General features: G+C 38.5%; 1 protein-coding gene across 5 annotated transcripts in view; it reads left to right on the forward strand.

Annotated features, from left to right (window-relative positions):
* ENPP2 (ectonucleotide pyrophosphatase/phosphodiesterase 2) overlaps nucleotides 1–18,089 on the forward strand; it is a 102,241-nt gene that overhangs the window by 50,959 nt on the left and 33,193 nt on the right. For all 5 annotated transcript variants that reach the window (XM_070391862.1, XM_070391860.1, XM_070391863.1 and 2 more), the window contains exons 9-12: nucleotides 1,394–1,449; nucleotides 7,366–7,431; nucleotides 8,208–8,280; nucleotides 15,310–15,418. In XM_070391862.1, coding sequence (XP_070247963.1) covers nucleotides 1,394–1,449; nucleotides 7,366–7,431; nucleotides 8,208–8,280; nucleotides 15,310–15,418 — 304 coding nt within the window. The remainder of the gene's footprint in view (nucleotides 1–1,393; nucleotides 1,450–7,365; nucleotides 7,432–8,207; nucleotides 8,281–15,309; nucleotides 15,419–18,089) is intronic.

The following is an 18,089-nucleotide window of genomic DNA, read 5'->3' on the forward strand; positions in this document are numbered from 1 at the left end:
CCAGGCTGAGGACATCCGGGATCTGACAGGGTGCCTATGCTCTCCTGCCCCATCCCTTGCTTGCCAACTGCAACAGCTGCAATTTGGGGGGCTGAGGATTTTCATGCCCCCCAACCCCCCATGCCCTTCCCCCTTAAGGAGCTGGGAATTTGCAGTACTCTCCCAGGCCAGCCATCTCAAACCATGGCCTTCTGAAATCATGGCCGAGCTCCTCTATGCCTTACATCTCCCAATTACCACGTTGATCACAAAAACCAAAGGTTTTCGCTGGAGTCAGTAAGACACTCTCAAAGTCTGGATGCAATGAAACCAGAAAAGGGAGTGGCTGCGATTCCTAGACCATTTTTTGCTTCGGTCTTATAACAAACAAGCCACTCTTCTCCTTTCTGTTTGCCTCCTAAAGTGAGTGGGTTTCTTCTCACAGACTGCTCTTCAATGAAACACATCCTAAACTGTTTTTAATGTTTCTGGAATAACTGTATTATATTTCTTTCCATTATTGCATAATAATTAAGATAAAAATTAATCAAGTATTTACCAAATGCCAAGACACTGTTTTAAGGCCTTTAAGTGTATTATGTCCTTACAGCTTAGAATAAGCCTATGTGCTAGGGAATATTACCTATATTTTAAAGGAAACTGAAGTCCAGGGAGCTTAAGTAACTTGCTGGAGGACTGCAGGCTGGTAAATGACAGGGACAAGGCTTAAAATCCAGCCACCTAGCTACAGAGCTCAGGCTCTTAACGGCCCTATCTTCTGCCTGACAACCACATGGGCTGGAAAGAATAGTTTAAAAAACTTAATGAAATGCTTGGTTCGCCTAACTTATTCCAGGAACTTATTCCTAAAATTCCACTTCCTAACAGGCTAAGTAAAAGATACAAAGGAAAATCCAGAATAAAAAAAATAACCTTTCTCTTCCTTTTCATTCACTTAGTTTAAAGCAAAACGAGACAAAGTTAGGTTTCGAGATCCTGACATCTGTGTGCCAAATTGGGATTCTCCTCTGTAGGCTTTCAATAGTAAAGGAAACATATGGTCCACTCCTGGGTTCTTTGATGATTAGAATTCTGCCACATACGTGCGATGTTCAGAACAATGATCAGACGAGAAAGGTACAGAACAGACTTTTGAGATGAAATAAGAGTTTTTAAAAATGCCACTAGAATCAGGGCAGAGCTTTTGAAAGCTGTTGCAGTGAACAGATCAAATAGCATTTATGGAAATAATGATTCTGATTTCCAGATGTGAAAAAAAATCATTGCAAATAATGTGAAATTTATGGTGTGGGTAAAGTATCAGATAGCTGATCTAATATGCTTTAAAACTTTATTTTTTCTTCCTTGACCAAAGCTCAGAACATGTTATAAGGCTCTTATTTTTCCTCATTAGCTATGGATCACAGCCACCAAGCAAGGGGTGAAAGCTGGGACATTCTTCTGGTCTGTGTAAGTTACCTTTATTTTGTCAATGTTTGTAAAATTACAGTGATGACTGTGTTTGTGAAACATTGATTCAATTTTATTTCATTTCAGTTAAATGGAAAAGTGCATGAACTTACGAATATTTTCTGATTCAAAATAGCCTTCCAGTTATTTTTTCCAGAGATCATCTCTCTGTCCCCCCTTCCATCTCCTTCTCCCATCCTCCCTTCCTCTTCTATCTCTCTTTTATCCCATCTTTTTTTAATCAAATGTAAGGAAGATTTTCTCTTCCTCTTCTAGTCATTCCTTAAATTTCTCTGTCCCCTTTCACAGGTTTTTGATAACTTGCCACCCAGGGAATGTGTATTTGTCTTTGTTTATTGCCGTGGTTTGTATTATCATTTTCTATAAATAGTAGAGTCCTGGTGCACAGATTTGTGCACCAGTGGGGTCCCTCAGCCTGGCCTGTGTCCTGTCACAATCTGAGACCCCTCAGGGGATATTGGATTGCCAGTTTCGGCTCAGTCCCTGCAGGCCAGGCCGAGGGACCCCACCGGTGCATGAATCCATGCACCGGGCCTCTAGTATGCATATAAGATCTTTGGTTAATCTCTTCCCGCCCTCCTCCCGTCCCCCTTCCTTCTGAGATTCATCAGTCTGTTCCATGTTTCCATGCCAGTGCATTGAGCTTCTTCCCCCTGGTGGTCAGTGTGCATCATAGCTACCGGTCGAAAGGTTGAATGGTCACATAGGCTTTTATATATATAGATATTCTAACCTTCTATATTTATTTTGACTCACAACTTTAAAAATGTAGTGTGGGCTCAGGCTGATATAGTGGTCTAGACAGTGGATATTCCAGACAGGAGGCAGGGAAAGCCTCTATTTTCACCCCATTTTCCTAGTGAACCCCAGGATTTCCCTAAGTAGGAAAATGGGACCACTTACCCCCTCCCCCAGGTGATGGGGAGATTAGTAGTTAATGTTCATAAAGTAGAAGAAACTTACCTAATAAAAGTGCCAACATGTTGATTATTTTTAAGCTCTTGGTAAGAAAAGGAATCTGTTTTGACTTTCATGGGGATTTTGTTCCTCCTGAGATGTTCTTTCCATATTTTTTTTAAAAAACCACCTAAAGCTGTTTCCATGTTTGCCCCCTATTCCTTAACAAAAATCTGACTATTCTATAATAGTAGTGTGCTGACAGCAATCACAGGTTTAAATTAATCCAGAGTGGTACTGTCTATATTCTCCAAATTCAGGAATAAAAGTAGCTTTTTCAGATTTGAATGGTTAAGTTGTAATTGGGTTTGGTGATTTGAAGCGAAGACAGAGGACTCCTTTAAAAGTCTTTTTTCCCTTTTTTAAAAAGAGGTTTTCTGAGTTGTGAAATACACATGGGCACATCAGACACTTTACGTAAATGGCATGTTGATCTACTAGCTTAATCCTACGCATTACTTTTTCTATGACCCTTGACTGTCATAGATACTTATAGAAGTGATTTTTTCTGTTGGACAACATATTTGCCTGGCAAAATGGAGAGGAGCCAACAATGTAATTAATACTTAGTCCCTGCCCTTACCCCCCCAAACTGCTGTAAAGCTTTATTGAAAAGGCCCAGTGTTCTGGTTCTGAATGGGCATTTTCTCCACCCATTTCCAACCACTTATAAGAAGGTGGCTTGTGAGTGCTCCAAAGATGTCTGTGGTTTTGTTTTGCTTCTCAGGCCATTCTTCTTGTATCTATATCTTGAAAATGATTTGGATTCATTTTTTTGCTTTCTATTTAAAATATATTTTTGTAATTTAATAAAAACATGATCATATTTCCAGTTATTTAATGGAATATGTGTAAAGGCACTACACATAGTGCCTTTAGAAAAAATTTTAATTTAAAACCAGATTCAAGCCATAGACTTAGAAGGCCATCTTTTTAACATGATTCTGTGCTGCAATCTATATAATTCTTGCCTTTTAAGTGATAGTATTTCATTTCAAAATCATCCTCAGCTGATGCTGTTACATTTTTTAAAAATGTCAATTCATGTCCAAGGCCAGTAATTTCTTTTATTGTTTAGATTGATTCTAATCACAGCTCTGCCACTTAATAGATTGTTGACCTTGAAAAAGTGATGTAAGCTCTCACTAAACCCATGTCCTCATCTTTGAATGGGAATGGTAGTGTCTTCATCATAGGGTATTGTGAAAATAGAATGAGTTAACTTATTTAAGTGCTCAGTAGGATAGTTAGCACATAGAGAACAACCAATAAATGCTATTGTTCTTTTTTACATTATCTCTTTTAACATGACCAGAAAATGGCTATGTATGTCCTAAGGTAATTTGTTTTCCTTTATCACTAAATACCTTATCTTGTCCTTCATTTTGCATTCCTTTTTTTTTTTTCTGACCATGTCCAATGTACAAGGTCTTATGACAAATTATGTATCGATCAGTGATGGTCACGATGACAGCATGAACCCTATTTTCATTTCTGTGTGAATATATGTTCTTCCTTTGTCAAATATGTTTATGTTAACTCTAAATTGTATTTTAAACACTAATGGGTAAGGGCCGTGTTGTGTTGGTCTGTGGTTATTTCATAAAGATAATTTAGAACTCCTAGGAAATTTAGACACCACTTTGTCCAATACCTCATTTTTTGAGATTGGAATACTAAGGCGTAGAGAGGTAAAATGTTGTGCTCAAGGTCATACTTAGAATGAATACTAAGGCCTCCAATGTTGTCATCTTATACTCTTAACACACACACACACACACACACACACACACACACTCAGTCCCGCTCAGGAAGTCATAATGACCTGCTTATCTTTCTAAGCAGAGAATGGTAACTCCTCTGTTTTTTTGTTTTGTTTTGTTTTTTGGGGTTTTTTGTTTTGTTTTGTTTTGTTTTTGGTAGGAGTATCTTTTATCTTTAATTTTATTCCCACAAATGCCTTGAACATAATAAGCTTTTAACAAATATTTTCTGAATGAGTATATCATCTCTTAGGACCTGTGAATCCAGTACATAATTATAAAAGCTAACATTTTTCTAGACTCTTTCTATGTGCCAGGCACTATTCTAAATGCTTTATATATATTATGTCTTTTAATCCCTACAACAGTCTGGTAATATTATTACCATCATTTTATAGAGGCACAGAAGGGTTAGGTAACTTGCCAGTCTCATCACCATCACATGTGGAGTCAGGATTCAAACCCAGACATTCTGGCCTCTGAGTTGATGTTTTATTCCCTGCCCCCTACTGTTTAAGCACCCTGTCCAATGAAAGCCTTAAAGCAGTGGTTCTCAACCTTCTGGCCCTTTAAACACAGTTCCTCATGTTGTGACCCAACCATAAAATTATTTTTGTTGCTACTTCATAACTGTAATGTTGCTACTGTTTTGAATCGTAATGTAAATATCTGATATGCAGGATGGTCTTAGGCGACCCCTGTGAAAGGGTCATTCGACCGCCAAAGGGGTCGCGACCCACAGGTTGAGAACCACTGCGTAAGAGCATTCTGAACTGGACACAAATTCTAACAGCTTATATTTTTCCATTAGCATCAAATGAGTTCATCAAAGTCCATTTTTATGACTTAACACCGATTATATAATATAAAGCAGCTTGCACGTAGGTAGTGAAGTAAGATAAGATGAAAAGGCATTTGCTTTTTTTTTTAATTAGGAAAGAATTCAAAATACGTAATTCTTTTGTTCAGGGGATTTCTAAGGCTGACAAATTAAATATCTTATGCGATTAACCTGACTTTGCTATGCCTATTTCTAATTCAATTATAAGATATAATAAACGGGGTCACATTTATTCAATTGGAATTTGCTTGAATGAGGACTCATTTTATGGTAAACATGATTTTCTGAGTAGGATGGTTTAGACCAGTGGTTCTCAACCTTCTGGCCCTTTAAATACAGTTCCTCATGTTGTGACCCAACCATAAAATTATTTTTGTTGCTACTTCATAACTGTAATGTTGCTACAGTTATGAATCATAATGTAAATATCTGATATGCAGGATGATCTTAGGCGACCCCTGTGAAAGAGTCATTCGACCCCCAAAGGGGTCGCGACCCACAGGTTGAGAACCGCTGGTTTAGACAGAGAGAGACCCCTGTGAAGTGAAAATCCCTAGTCTATCAGAGAGGGCTGGAGTGGGTGGGGGTGGGGATAGGGGAGGCTGCTTGTTTAGAGATCCTGCCAACTCCAGTCTTCTACCATGGCTCTGAAAATTTGTCTTTCTCCATGCTCTTTCATGCTCACATCCACAAGGAGTAAATGTTTAAATGGCTCACCCAACATTCCAGGATACATTTTAAATAGTTTTTAAGAAAGGTTTTAGGTTCACAGCAAAATTGAGCAGTTGGTACAGAGATTTCCTATATACCCTCTGCCCCCACTCATGCATAGTCTTTCCCATTATCAACATCCTTCACCAGAGTGGTACATTTATTATGAGTGATGAGTCTGCATTGACACATCATTATCACCCAGAGACTGTGATTTACACTATGGCTCACTCTTGGCCACAGTGATTTTTACTAACCACAGTTAAACTTGAGCTTTAGTTTGAATTCATCATAAACATGCTCTAATGCCCAGTGTTGGATGGCGGAGCAGAAAAGCATGCTGTGCTCCTTGTTAGGAAAGAATAAGCACATTTCCCTATGAATAAAGACATCACTCAGCTTGTGAGCATCCGAAGGAAACTCCCCCAAGGATGCATTGCCGTCATGTTAGCCAAGAGCTCTTCAGGCGAGTGCCAGATTTAGGGTAATTACATTTCAACAGAAGAATGAGACTTAAAACACAAAAGTCATTGTGGATGAAGATTATACCCTTTTTGTCAGGCTCGTAATTATATGTGCCCATTCCTGATAGATTTTTATAGAGCCTGAAGAGAATTTCAAGAATGCCTTTCTAAACCCTTTATTTGTAGAGGAGGAACGTAAAGATTCAGATTAAATCATGTTTCCAAAGGCGTATCTATCTATCTATCTATCTATATATCTATATAGATATATATAGATATATATATTTAGAGATAGTACGATAACTAATTCTGATCATTAATAAAAAATAAGACTTCTTTTTAATACTTACTAGGGGCTAGAAACTACATGCCTTTTGCCTGTCTTGTCTCATTTCATCTTTACAGCCAGCTAGTGCAGGGTGTTTTGTTATTATCTTTATTTTACTGATAAGTAAACTGAGGCCAAAAGAGGTCAAAGAGTCTTAGAAGTCAAGAAAAGTCACACCACCTTCCAGAAGTAGATTGGACCTGGCCTGGTAGCTCAGTTGATTAGAGCTCATCCCAATATCCCAAGGTTGTGCTTTTGATCCCCTGTCAGTGCACATATAAGAATCAACCAATGAATGAATAACTAAGTGGAACCACAAATTGATGTTTCTCTCTCTCTCTCCAAAATCAATTAAAAAAAAAAGGCAGCTTGAGGATGTAAATCCTGGTCCCTCTGTGGCCACAGCTAACAGCTTTACCCACTAAATGGCAAAGATTCTGAGTCCTGGGTCCTTTCTGCCTGCAGCCTAGTCTCTGATCAGCAAGGCAGGTTCCTCATTTGATTGTGAATCAGTTTAGAGTCTCCTTTGTGGTTGAGCAATGTAATATGTTGCAAATGGAAATGGAAGTTCTAACACTGATTTGAATGAGGCTCTTTTACGAAAACGAAGTGAAAACAGATGGTGGTAATTAGAGAGCACTTGGCCTGGGTGCAAGAGCAAGTGCTCAACAGGCTGGAGCTTGTTGACACGCTATCTCCCATCATGCTTTGCTTGTTATTACCCTACAAAACTCCCATCATGCTTTCTTGATAATACCCTACAAAACTCCCACGTGTTTTGGTTATTACTGTATAAAACTCCCATCATGCTTTGCTTGTTTTACTCTCCAGGGTCATCCCTCACGAGCGGAGAATATTAACCATACTGCAGTGGCTCACCCTGCCAGACAACGAAAGGTATCTGTTTCCCTCTTACTGATTTTTCTTTCCCTTTCCTCCGTATATTTTAATCTTAGGTTAGAAGTGGGTCAAAACAAAACAAAACAAAACAGGCTGTGAAATCGAAGCACAGCCAAGGTTTGGTATTGTTAAGTTTTGTGATTCTTAGCCTTAAGCCTTACTTCCCTAAGAAGATACAATAGACTAGGTTATTGGGGAGCATTTAATTACATGGATTACTACATCTATTAATCCTGGCCTCTACCACATATTTTAAGGGAGTTCCTGGCTTGGATAAATGAACCAACTGCATTCCAAGGATTGGGGAAGCAGTAAGACTGACTTTTCCCTTTAATGGAGCTGCTGATTGCGTGGCCTCTGCGAATTGTCACTGGGCTGTATTATCTTGAGGATCAAAGACCTGAGTGTGTGTTCAGATTTTCCTCTGTGACCCTTTTTTTTTCTTTGTGAATTTTGATCTCTGAAGGCGGTACCAGACAGTTACTGCCTTCAGGAATCAAAGGGATGGTGATGTTTTATTATGTTCCTCTTTCATTATGGTGGTGGTGGTGTTGGTGGTGTGTATTGGAGGTGTTGTGAGTGGTGGATGTGGAAGCAATAGAAAGCAAAACAAAACAAAAAACAAGAATGTGATGTTTTCCATGGTAAGATTAATAGTTGTTGAGAGATTAACCTGATATGAGAGAATTTAAAAAAAAAATGTGTAAGGATGTTGGATATTCTTTGTTATATGTGGTTTGGGGGAGATTCTGAACCTTCCTGTTTTCCTCTAGGCCTTCAGTCTATGCCTTCTATTCAGAGCAACCTGATTTATCTGGACACAAATATGGCCCTTTTGGCCCTGAGGTTAGTAGCTTACCGTCTGCCTGCAGGGAACCTGTGTCCCTGGGCTACCTGATCTATGACCTTATTTCATGATTTGTACAAAGTCTCTTGGGGTGTACGTACCTGAAAGGTTTATACATAGTCAAAGAATTATAAGACTAAAATCATTTAAAAAAAATCTTCAACATACTTGTTTCTCTTGTAGGGATTTCATTTCAGATTGATTTGATATTCAAATAGATTTTAAACTTGGAGTTGATGGGAGGGGTATACCCAGCCTTGCAGGCATTAGTCAAAGGGTGAAGGATGTGGAAGGGCTGGCATTTTCCATCACTGGGACAGGAATGAAAAGGAATCTGGAGATAAAACCTGCAGCATAAAACATTGCAACTGACTTTCAACTTCATTAAAATTATTATGCAGTTCAGATGGGGTACGTCAGCTATAATCAACCAGGCATATGTTACAGCTCTGTAAACTTTTTAAAAACTATATTTGATTGATTTTTTTACAGAGAGGAAGGGAGAGGGACAGAGAGTTAGAAACATCGATGAGAGAGAAACATCGATTAGCTGCCTCCTGCACAAGGGGATGTGCCCGCAACCAAGGCACATGCCCTTGACCGGAATCGAACCCAGGACCCTTCAGTCCCCAGGCCGATGCTCTATCCACTGAGCCAAACCGATCAGGGCCAGCTTTGTAAACTTTTTATTTGATAAATTTTGACATTGGCATATACCTGTGAAACCATCACCACGATCGAGAGCATGAACATGTCCATCACCTCCAAAAGTGAAATAAGTTCTTAATGGAGAAAAATACTGTTGAATGAATCTAGTTAGCAGAGCAATGTGACACCCTTTATCAAACACTAATATGTGGTAGAAGACAATCTGTTTGTAAGGTAGTAGCCAGGATAACTTCAAATTCAGGAGGGGACGAGATGGTGATGTTTTATTATGTTCCTCTTTCATCTAGAGATGGAAATCTTCCAGTGTTTCAGCAATTATCGTTTAAAAATTCCATGACATTTGCAAAGCTAAACCTTTTAATATTTTCAATATTTCCCACTACTCATTCTTAGTAGAGTGATGAGGACTACACCAACATAATAAAACTTGATTCTGGCTGAGAAATCATTTAAAAACATTGTTAATGGCAATTGCCTTCAATTCCCTGTTAGGCCATGACAACACTGTTGGCTATAAATAAGTTCATTGTGTTCAGCATAAGGATGAGTAGATAACTGTAATACGGATAATACTTATTTTAAATATTTTTGAGCAAAACGCAGCCTGTTTAAGCAAAGACAGTAAATAGCAGGGAGCCGTAAGTATTTCTGAGTGCATTCACATTATGTCAGTGGTGATTTTTTAAGCACTGGAAACTAATGGCTATTTAAAATCATTCTTAGTTTGCCTTAAATCATTGAAGTCATATAAGTCTGATGCTCTTATTCCTATCCCTTTGATGTTCAACCAGTGTTGCATGATTATGAAACACAAATGATAAAATGAGATAAACATCTGCATGCATGAAACACAAACTTATTTTTGCCAGAGCAAGCCTGGCTGTTTTATCTTTAGGATGTCTTTCTTTGAGATTAAAGTGAACAAATGGAACCACATTTTATGAAAATGTTAAAAAACAAAAAACCTCTAAGCAGTTCCATGTGCCCTATTTAAAGGTTCGACTTTAAATAGATAATGATATCCCCCGAAAGACCCTGTGGCATAGGCACAATAGGGATTTGGGAGCCACTTGGTATAACCATGCTTTTAAAAGCATGAGGCTGGAACTTAAAGAGGTTTAGGGCTGCTCAAGTTGCATGGCTGATAAGTGACCTTAGAGATAGAACCTCAGAACTTCCAACTCCCAGACCAGGGTTCTTCCCCTGGAATCATTTAACCCCCCTTCAGGCCAGGAGATAAGCAGAGTGGTCAGTTAATAGCTATGTTCAAATTATACAAGACATTTTATGTCAGAACTTGGCTTTTTACAGTAAGCTCTTGTAATCCTCATTTTCTTAAAAGTTGTATGGGTTAGTAATAAGCATTCTTTTTTAATGGACCTCTCTGGATTTCTAATATGTGTAGTTCAGTTATGATTACTTACTTTAGTGTATGTGTGTATGCTTTAATTAAGAAATAAACTAAAAAGTTTTTTAATGTACTGAGCAATGATAAATGAAGCATAATATAGAATGTTTTAATTTGCTGTAATGATGAGTCTATGCTCATTTTGCTCATAAATATACAAACAGATTTTCCTTGTACCATTTTTTGAATTAAGAGTTGGAAGTATTCAGGAATACTATGTTCTTTTTAGTATTAATACTTCTTGTAACTAGGATATTCTCACATATTTACTGGGTAAAATAATCTGAATTAGATCTATTGGAATATGTCTTCAGTTATGATAACCTGGTAACCTGGTCACTTTCTTCTCCTAACACAAAGGATATTTCCAGAAGTCACTATTTTTTTTTTAAAATATATTTTATTGATTTTTTTTACAGAGAGGAAGGGAGAGAGATAGAGAGTTAGAAACATCGACAAGAGGGAAACATCAACCAGCTGCCTCCTGCACATCTCCCACTGGGGATGTGCCCGCAACCCAGATACATGCCCTTGACCGGAATCGAACCTGGGACCTTTCAGTCAGCAGGCTGACGCTCTATCCACTGAGCCAAACCGGTTTCGGCCAGAAGTCACTATTTTTTATTTGGTTCTAGGAATCTTATTTTTAACAGAAAGAAAAAAAAAGACAGTTTATACTTTAAAACACAAAACCAAAGCAAGCCAGCAAAATCTCTCTTCTGTTATAGACTAAATTGGTTTTATACCTATACATCCATCATATACATTTATTGTGCATGTAAAGATTATATTAGCTGCAATATTGTTTTTAAAATCAGGTACGTGCAATCTTTTCCATCAATGAGAAAATATCTTGCATTTGAAATTTCATTGAAATGATTCAGTCTAGCAAAATGGTTTGTGCTATACACAGTTGAAGTTTGTACTTTCTTGCTTAATTGAGTATACTTTTTTTTCAGGACAATTCTCAAAGACTATTCAATTAGATGACCAAACATTGGGCTAATAGTTTCAAGAAATGGTGTATTATTGCTCCTGGTTTCATAGTGTAATGGTGAATGTTCAGAAATATGCTTGCTTTTGATTATTGGCGCAACCTTTTTCTCTTTTGACCTCTATGCTTCCTCTGTGACCCCTCGTTCGGCTGCTCTTCCAGGCCTAGAGGCAGAGCTTTGGCTGGCTAGTGACTACCTTCAGAAGGCAAAGGATCCTGAAAAGCAGGGAAATTTGCCCCTCTCCCTCCCATCCTCTTAATAACCTCAGGCTAAGTCTTCTCAAGTCAGACTAAAGTATGGCTGGTCAGTGAACACTTAGCTTCCATCTACCTCTAACATTCGAAGAAGGAAATACATGCAATATAATCACTGGATGAAAACTCATTTTGACTAAATCCTGTTCCTCCCGCTGCTCCTCTAACCCGCTGCAATCAGAAGGGCCCGCCTTCAGAGTCTTCGGAATGTTGAGGTCTCTTGCAAAATGGCCGGGTGTCTGATAGGCAGACTTGAGCTCTAGCTGAATGTATTCAGTGACCATGAAATGAGAAACCCTCTTTCTCCTTTGCTTCTCTTCTCATGGAGAATTGCCTAAAACTAGAAGCATTTAAAAATAATACCAAACTCAACCAGAGTCTGTGGGGCTGTGTCTTTCAATCGCTCTGCTGGAGAGCGAGGATGAGACAGAAATGGAAGTGCCTTTGCAGTTGCTTGCTCTGGGAACAGTGAAATCGCATGGCAGATGGCCTCCTCTGTGGATACACTAACATTGTTCCTCCTTCTGCCCCTTCCTGCATCTGAATGAGTCTCTGGACAGTCCTACCGAGAGAAATCAGCTAGGTAAACAGCAGAGCTTGCTGCTTTAATTCACCTTTGCACCATCAGCAAATCAGGGGCCTGGTTTCCTCCAGCATCTGGGAAGTCCCAAAAGGTTATGTTCCTTTTTCAGTTTACGTGTTGGCATTCATTACTCTCTAGATTTTCAAAACAAGATGCATAATAGTGCCACTCCCCCCCAAATGGGTTTCTGGTAGAGTATAAGTTTACTCTTTCTTGATATGTGTACTAAGATGAAAAGATATTGATGACTTTTTACATTTTATCTAATTATACAAGAGAATTGTTTTTAAAAGACAGTTCTATTTATGGTTATCTTATGGCTTAGAGGTTCTCTGTATTAGAAACCTAAATTGTCAGTGGCAAGTTCTCTCTCCTGCTGAAAGTCCTGATTCATGGAAGTACATTCATGACCAAGGAGGATTGCTTATTATTTATGTTTTAGTTTATCCTTGGTTTTAAAATTTTTCCTGTTCCTTGCCAAGAACACTTGCTTTGATATAGTTGGTGGTGTGAACAGATAACTATCAGATTCTGAACTGGAACCACCTACATGAATCCCACTGTCACCTTGAAATAACCACGTGACTAATATTCTATTTAGTTTTCAGCTAGTACTTTTTAGATGGAGAGCTCTTCATAACCAAGATCCAGTCTCTCCCTAAAGCAGGAGTTTTGAAATGCACAATTCTAGGTCACCATCAGGTGTATCAACGCCTATCAGTAGGCTCCTCGGCCATAAGACATTTACATGGCCAGATTCTCTTAAATTACATGTTTGTTCTCAGTGAAGAAGCTGTGACAGCAGCATCAAGGTCAATTTAGGGGGTTTCTCTTGATAGAGATCCCTGAATAATCCTTCATACCAACTTTTTCTCACTTAAGGAGCCTTAGTTTTTCTCACTAAGACTCTACTGACCCCAGATGGCAAAGTGTGAGCTTTATTATCTGACCCAGAGGGACAGACGACTTCTGAGTCCAGACATCTCTATCCGCCAGTACAGGAGAGTAGTTATGGCTCACCTCTTACTCCGGCTAAGAGACCTAAGAGGAAGGTTATCCCTAAGAGGAGGCAGGAAAGACCAGTTGCTCCTCCAAAGAAAAGAAGAAGAAAATTACATAGGATGGATCATTATGCTGTGGAAACGCGTCAGGACAAAGTAAGTTTATCTATTGTTCCAAAGCTTTGTGGCGGGTAGGTCTGAGTTGAAGGTTTCCTTCAGTACCTTGGCTGGAAACTCAGCTGAATAAGTTTCAGAAAAACTCTGGTGCATCATCCTTTCCTTTGAGTCCAGAAGAAACTGGTCCTGCAGAGGTTAACACTGATGTGAAGACCTCCTAAACTTTCAGCAAGGCAGGAAAAAAAAGCCTTTTACTTTCTTTAGAGTTAGTTGCCTTAAAACTAGTATTTACATTGAGGCTTCAGTGAATGTGAGTGAAGAAGGTTACTGGCTTTGCTTCCACTTATTCACTGAATTGTTACAATGGTTCTTGAAAACAACCCAGCACAGTATCTGGGGGACTCTTCAAAGATAATGGAGATCAGAGCTCAATAGAAAATTGGTTTAGATTTGTGGTCTGTTCTTTCTGAATTCTAAAATGGTCTTAGGTTATGGACAAGAGAATAGCTGAGACAGAAATAAAGAGGAAGTAATGGGTAGATAAAATTGTGTGTGTTTTCACACAGGGATAATAAGTAATGTCTAGTCTTTTTAGTATATTCGCAGCAACCTAGAGGTTCATATTCTCAAAACCTTCAGATACCTCCAAGGCACATTTATGATGGTCTGAACTGATCCCTAAGAAGTAGGTTCCAGATTTTATCTAAGTTGTCTTGTTTAATAAAGGAGAATAAGTAATTGTCGAGGTTGATGTATGTTGTATATTTAGTATTTCTTTGTCTAGGCAAAGATCTTAAAGGAGAGCATGGTGTTCTCAGAAGCAAATACCACTCAATCCCCCATCTGTTAGCCCCTTCAGATTATGCATCTATCATTCTGAAATCTTCACTTGTGACTTCCTCCTTGGGAATTTGAAATACTGACTCCCATCATGAAGAAAAACAAGTTAACAACTGACCTTACCGGTGACATGTTATGAGGAAAGGTCTTGAGTCATCTGAGAAGATGCTAATGGAAGATAATATTGTGTGTCGGGATGGAAAATGCTATATAGATCCCTTCTGTTCTTATCTCAGTCATTTTGAGTGCATGTGTATAATTGTAGCTAAAATTTAAAATTCATCTTAAGTACTGTCAAGTCTTTGTCCGATGTTATGGCTCTTGAAAATCTTTCCGTTGCAGAGATGAAAGTGAAGGAGAGGCCACTAGTATGTGGGAGCATTCATACTGTTAGACACTTTCATTTGAAGCAAGAAAATAAGAGATGGATTATGTTTCTTAGACTTTGGACATGTTCTTCAGAGAACTAAGTTTTTGGGGTTTTGTTAGGCTAAATAAGATCAGTTGTTTACTTTTGTGTGCTAGGACTCTTGTAGATTCTTATTTTACTCAAAATCAGCTAGAAAGGGACTAAATTGATATGCAGAAGAGGTTCTTCTATTAAGAACCTATTATTCTCAGAAATTGACAGTTACTTGGAACATTAGATAGATTGCATTGTGTTAATGATGTTCTAATTTAGCATCCAGTGAAGATTACCTTTAACCTCAGAATTGCTTTTGATTCACTTAGCCTTCATCTTCTTGCTGTGGTTCAAAGCCTAAATCTTCTTGCTGTGGTTCAATGCCTAACGTGACTTCACCTAGGGCACAGGAGACTTAAACAATCATCTGACTTTCTGCTCACTCTCAAAATTCTTGGATTTAAATAGTTACATTTTAGAAAGGCATTTTATCTCTAAAAAAAGTTCCCTTAATATTTCTTTTATATTTTTTATATCAAAGTATCTTGTAAGGGATTGGATGAGGGGAGATTTTGTGCTCCCGAAAGAATACAAAGTGCTTAGACCAGCTTTCCATCAAGAATGGCAGGCAAATCCCCCTAGACAAAGCTCTGCCTCTGGGCCTGAAGTTTTCTTTCCAGAATGTTCTAGGAGTAGAAGATCTATGAGAAACTGAAAGGAAAAACAACTTGCAAGGACTAATTTGCTCCTTTTTCCAGATGACAAATCCTCTGAGGGAAATTGACAAAACAGTGGGGCAATTAATGGACGGCCTGAAACAACTGAAGCTGCATCGCTGTGTGAATGTCATCTTCGTTGGAGACCATGGTAAAGCTTTGTTTCTTCTTTGTTAATAGGATAGAGTCATTGATAAAGTTTCTGATGGTGTAGAGGAAAGGAAGGAACCCTTTCCCTCAGAATCCCAGGTCGTGTTCCTCACCTCTTTCCCCATTTCATCAGAATGGGGAAAGATATCAAACCATGACTCAAACTAGGAGATGACCTGAGGTGACCCCAAGTTCATTTTGATCAAAACCAGGCACTTCCTCTATCTACCTATTCTCTGTAGGAAAAGGCTTTCTACAGAAACCTTTCTCTTATTAAAATGTTGTAGGCAATTTGCTTGTTATGTTAACATCTTCCTCTGTGAATGTGACATTTTAGACAATAATACCCCATCTCTGATAGCCATATCCCCAAAAGGAGTACACAGGGTTTATGAGACTAAAAAGTAAATCCAAGCATGATAAGGAGGCAGAGATATAAGATTCTTGTCAAAGTGGCATATAAGTAAAAATATGTCTCTGTATCCACTGAGGGAATTCAAGACAAAACCAGAGGACGCTGCTTTAGTAGAGAAGACAGTTGAAAGACAGGAAGAGGCAGTTTTTCTAAATCACAGTGTAAAGTAGAAAAATTCATGGACCCTTTTTTGAGGTGATCAAGAATGTCATAAACATTATGTGATTATAGGGTTGGCAGGAGGGAGTCCTCAGAGAGCCTTCTAATTTCACAAGTGCTCAGATTGAGTTCCGGAAAGTAGCTACTACATTCCAGAACTCTTAAATTGACACAGTGACCCTGGAATATGGGGCTGCATTCTTCTGGAACTGGAACATTGGTTGACTCTTTAATAGTTTGTTAAGAATGAATGACAGGCAAATTTCCCTAGTAAACAGCTCTGCTCTGGGCCTGAAATTTTCTTTCCAGAATGTTCTAGATGATCTGTGAGAAGGTTTAAACAAACAAAAAAAAAGCAGTGGGACTGACTTGCTCTTTTGCAGGGACTAAATGTGACCCTCTGTAAAATCATGCTCCACAGGTTTAACCTTGTGGAAAGCTTCAGATAGGACCGAGACTTTGGAGCATGGGACACAGCTGATTCAATTGAAGTTGCCCAGAGGGGTCAAGAGCATTTGGTTACATGTTGGAGCCAGATGTCTTAAGAAGTAGATGGGTCCTGATGGAGCATTGTAAAGGTCTTGGGTAGATTAAACCTTGTGTTGCCATTGTGTAGGCTTCTGAGATGAGTAGATTGCTTTGGTTTGGGGAAGCCACAGCATCTCTTACATAAAAAGTAGTATGGTCCAGTGTTTCATTGGTGTTCATATTGCACTGCACCACTTAAGAGCCATTTGATGTGGTAGACGTTATGTGACCTCTCAAAGTCTCAGCCTCCTCGCCTGTAGAATGAGAACACTTACACCACCTACATGGGATTAGTCTGGAGGGTGAAGGATTATGGCGATTCAGAAGCACTTTCCATATGGTTTTCAAAAGCGAGAGAGAGATGGTTCACTACTAAGGTGGGGTAGGTGACTTCGTAGAAATGTAACAAATGGAAGATCCTTCCAATCTTCCATTAATATCTTTTTGTAGATTTCCTCTTCCTGGGTTAACATTGTACTAGAACATAGTAGCTTTTTATTGTTTTTATTTTTCTTCCTGTTAAAAAGCAAGATATAGAACCCTTGTACTATATTGGGATGTGCTTTTTCTCTCTTCATTTCAATTTGTTTATAAAACAGAAAGGTCTGGATCTGGGATCCCAGAAAGTGATAATTTGAATTTTACTAGATCCAGGGCACTTTGGGTTATAATTGTTTATTACAAAAACCTTAGGACATTCTTTATAGAATCACTTATTTCCCCCTCTTAGAGAATGTGCATCGAATGGATTGTGCAAAGCAATGTATTAAACTTTCGCAGTTCCATGTTATCTCATACATTCTGAAATGATAATAAAGGTCTCTACCAGCTTCCATGGTCTATGATTCTAAGACTTGAGTTTGTTTTTATTTATATATTTTAAACATTGATCAAGAAATTATCCTTGTCGAGGCAGGAAACAAATCTTGGGTCTGGAGGGATATTTGTTGGTTAAAAACATTCCCTACCTAGACCCTTTGTGTCTTCTAGTTGCTAACTTTCAGTTTTGACTGATTACATTGTTTACCACTTGTTTTCAGTCTTATTTTGCTTTTCACTGTTATTTTGTTCTTCGGTTTGGGTGGTCATTGGAGATGACATTTTTCTTTCTCATCTGCTGTTGCCAGTATTGTTTTGTCAGTTACCTCCAAGGCCACCAGTGGAGACAGTGAGGACTGGTGATTATGTACTCAAGTCAGGAGATATATTAGAGAGAGAGAGGGTTGGAAAATGACATTTTGTAAAAGAGACTTGGAACTATATATTCCAGTTATTTACACCACCCCCAGCTGGGGGGAAAAAAAGAATAAGATGCTTTTCATAAGGATTGTGTAAATAGATTTTTTTTTAAAAAAAGATTATGGTTTCTTCCTTTTCCTTGCTGTTCTTGCTGAATGACATAAAATGGTAATTGAGATGATGCATTTTTTAAAAAAAATTTCTTTATTGATTGAGGTATTACAGATGTGTCCTTATCGCCCGAGATGATGCATTTTTAACCACATGGCGCTGCAAGATAATATTCAATGAAAGCCTGGTGCAAAGATTATACAAAGAAGCATCAAAAAAT

This window comes from Myotis yumanensis, unplaced genomic scaffold, assembly GCF_028538775.1.
Source record: "Myotis yumanensis isolate MYYU_CA2020_CCGP unplaced genomic scaffold, mMyoYum1.0.hap1 SCAF_15, whole genome shotgun sequence".
NCBI classification, from domain to species: domain Eukaryota; kingdom Metazoa; phylum Chordata; class Mammalia; order Chiroptera; family Vespertilionidae; genus Myotis; species Myotis yumanensis.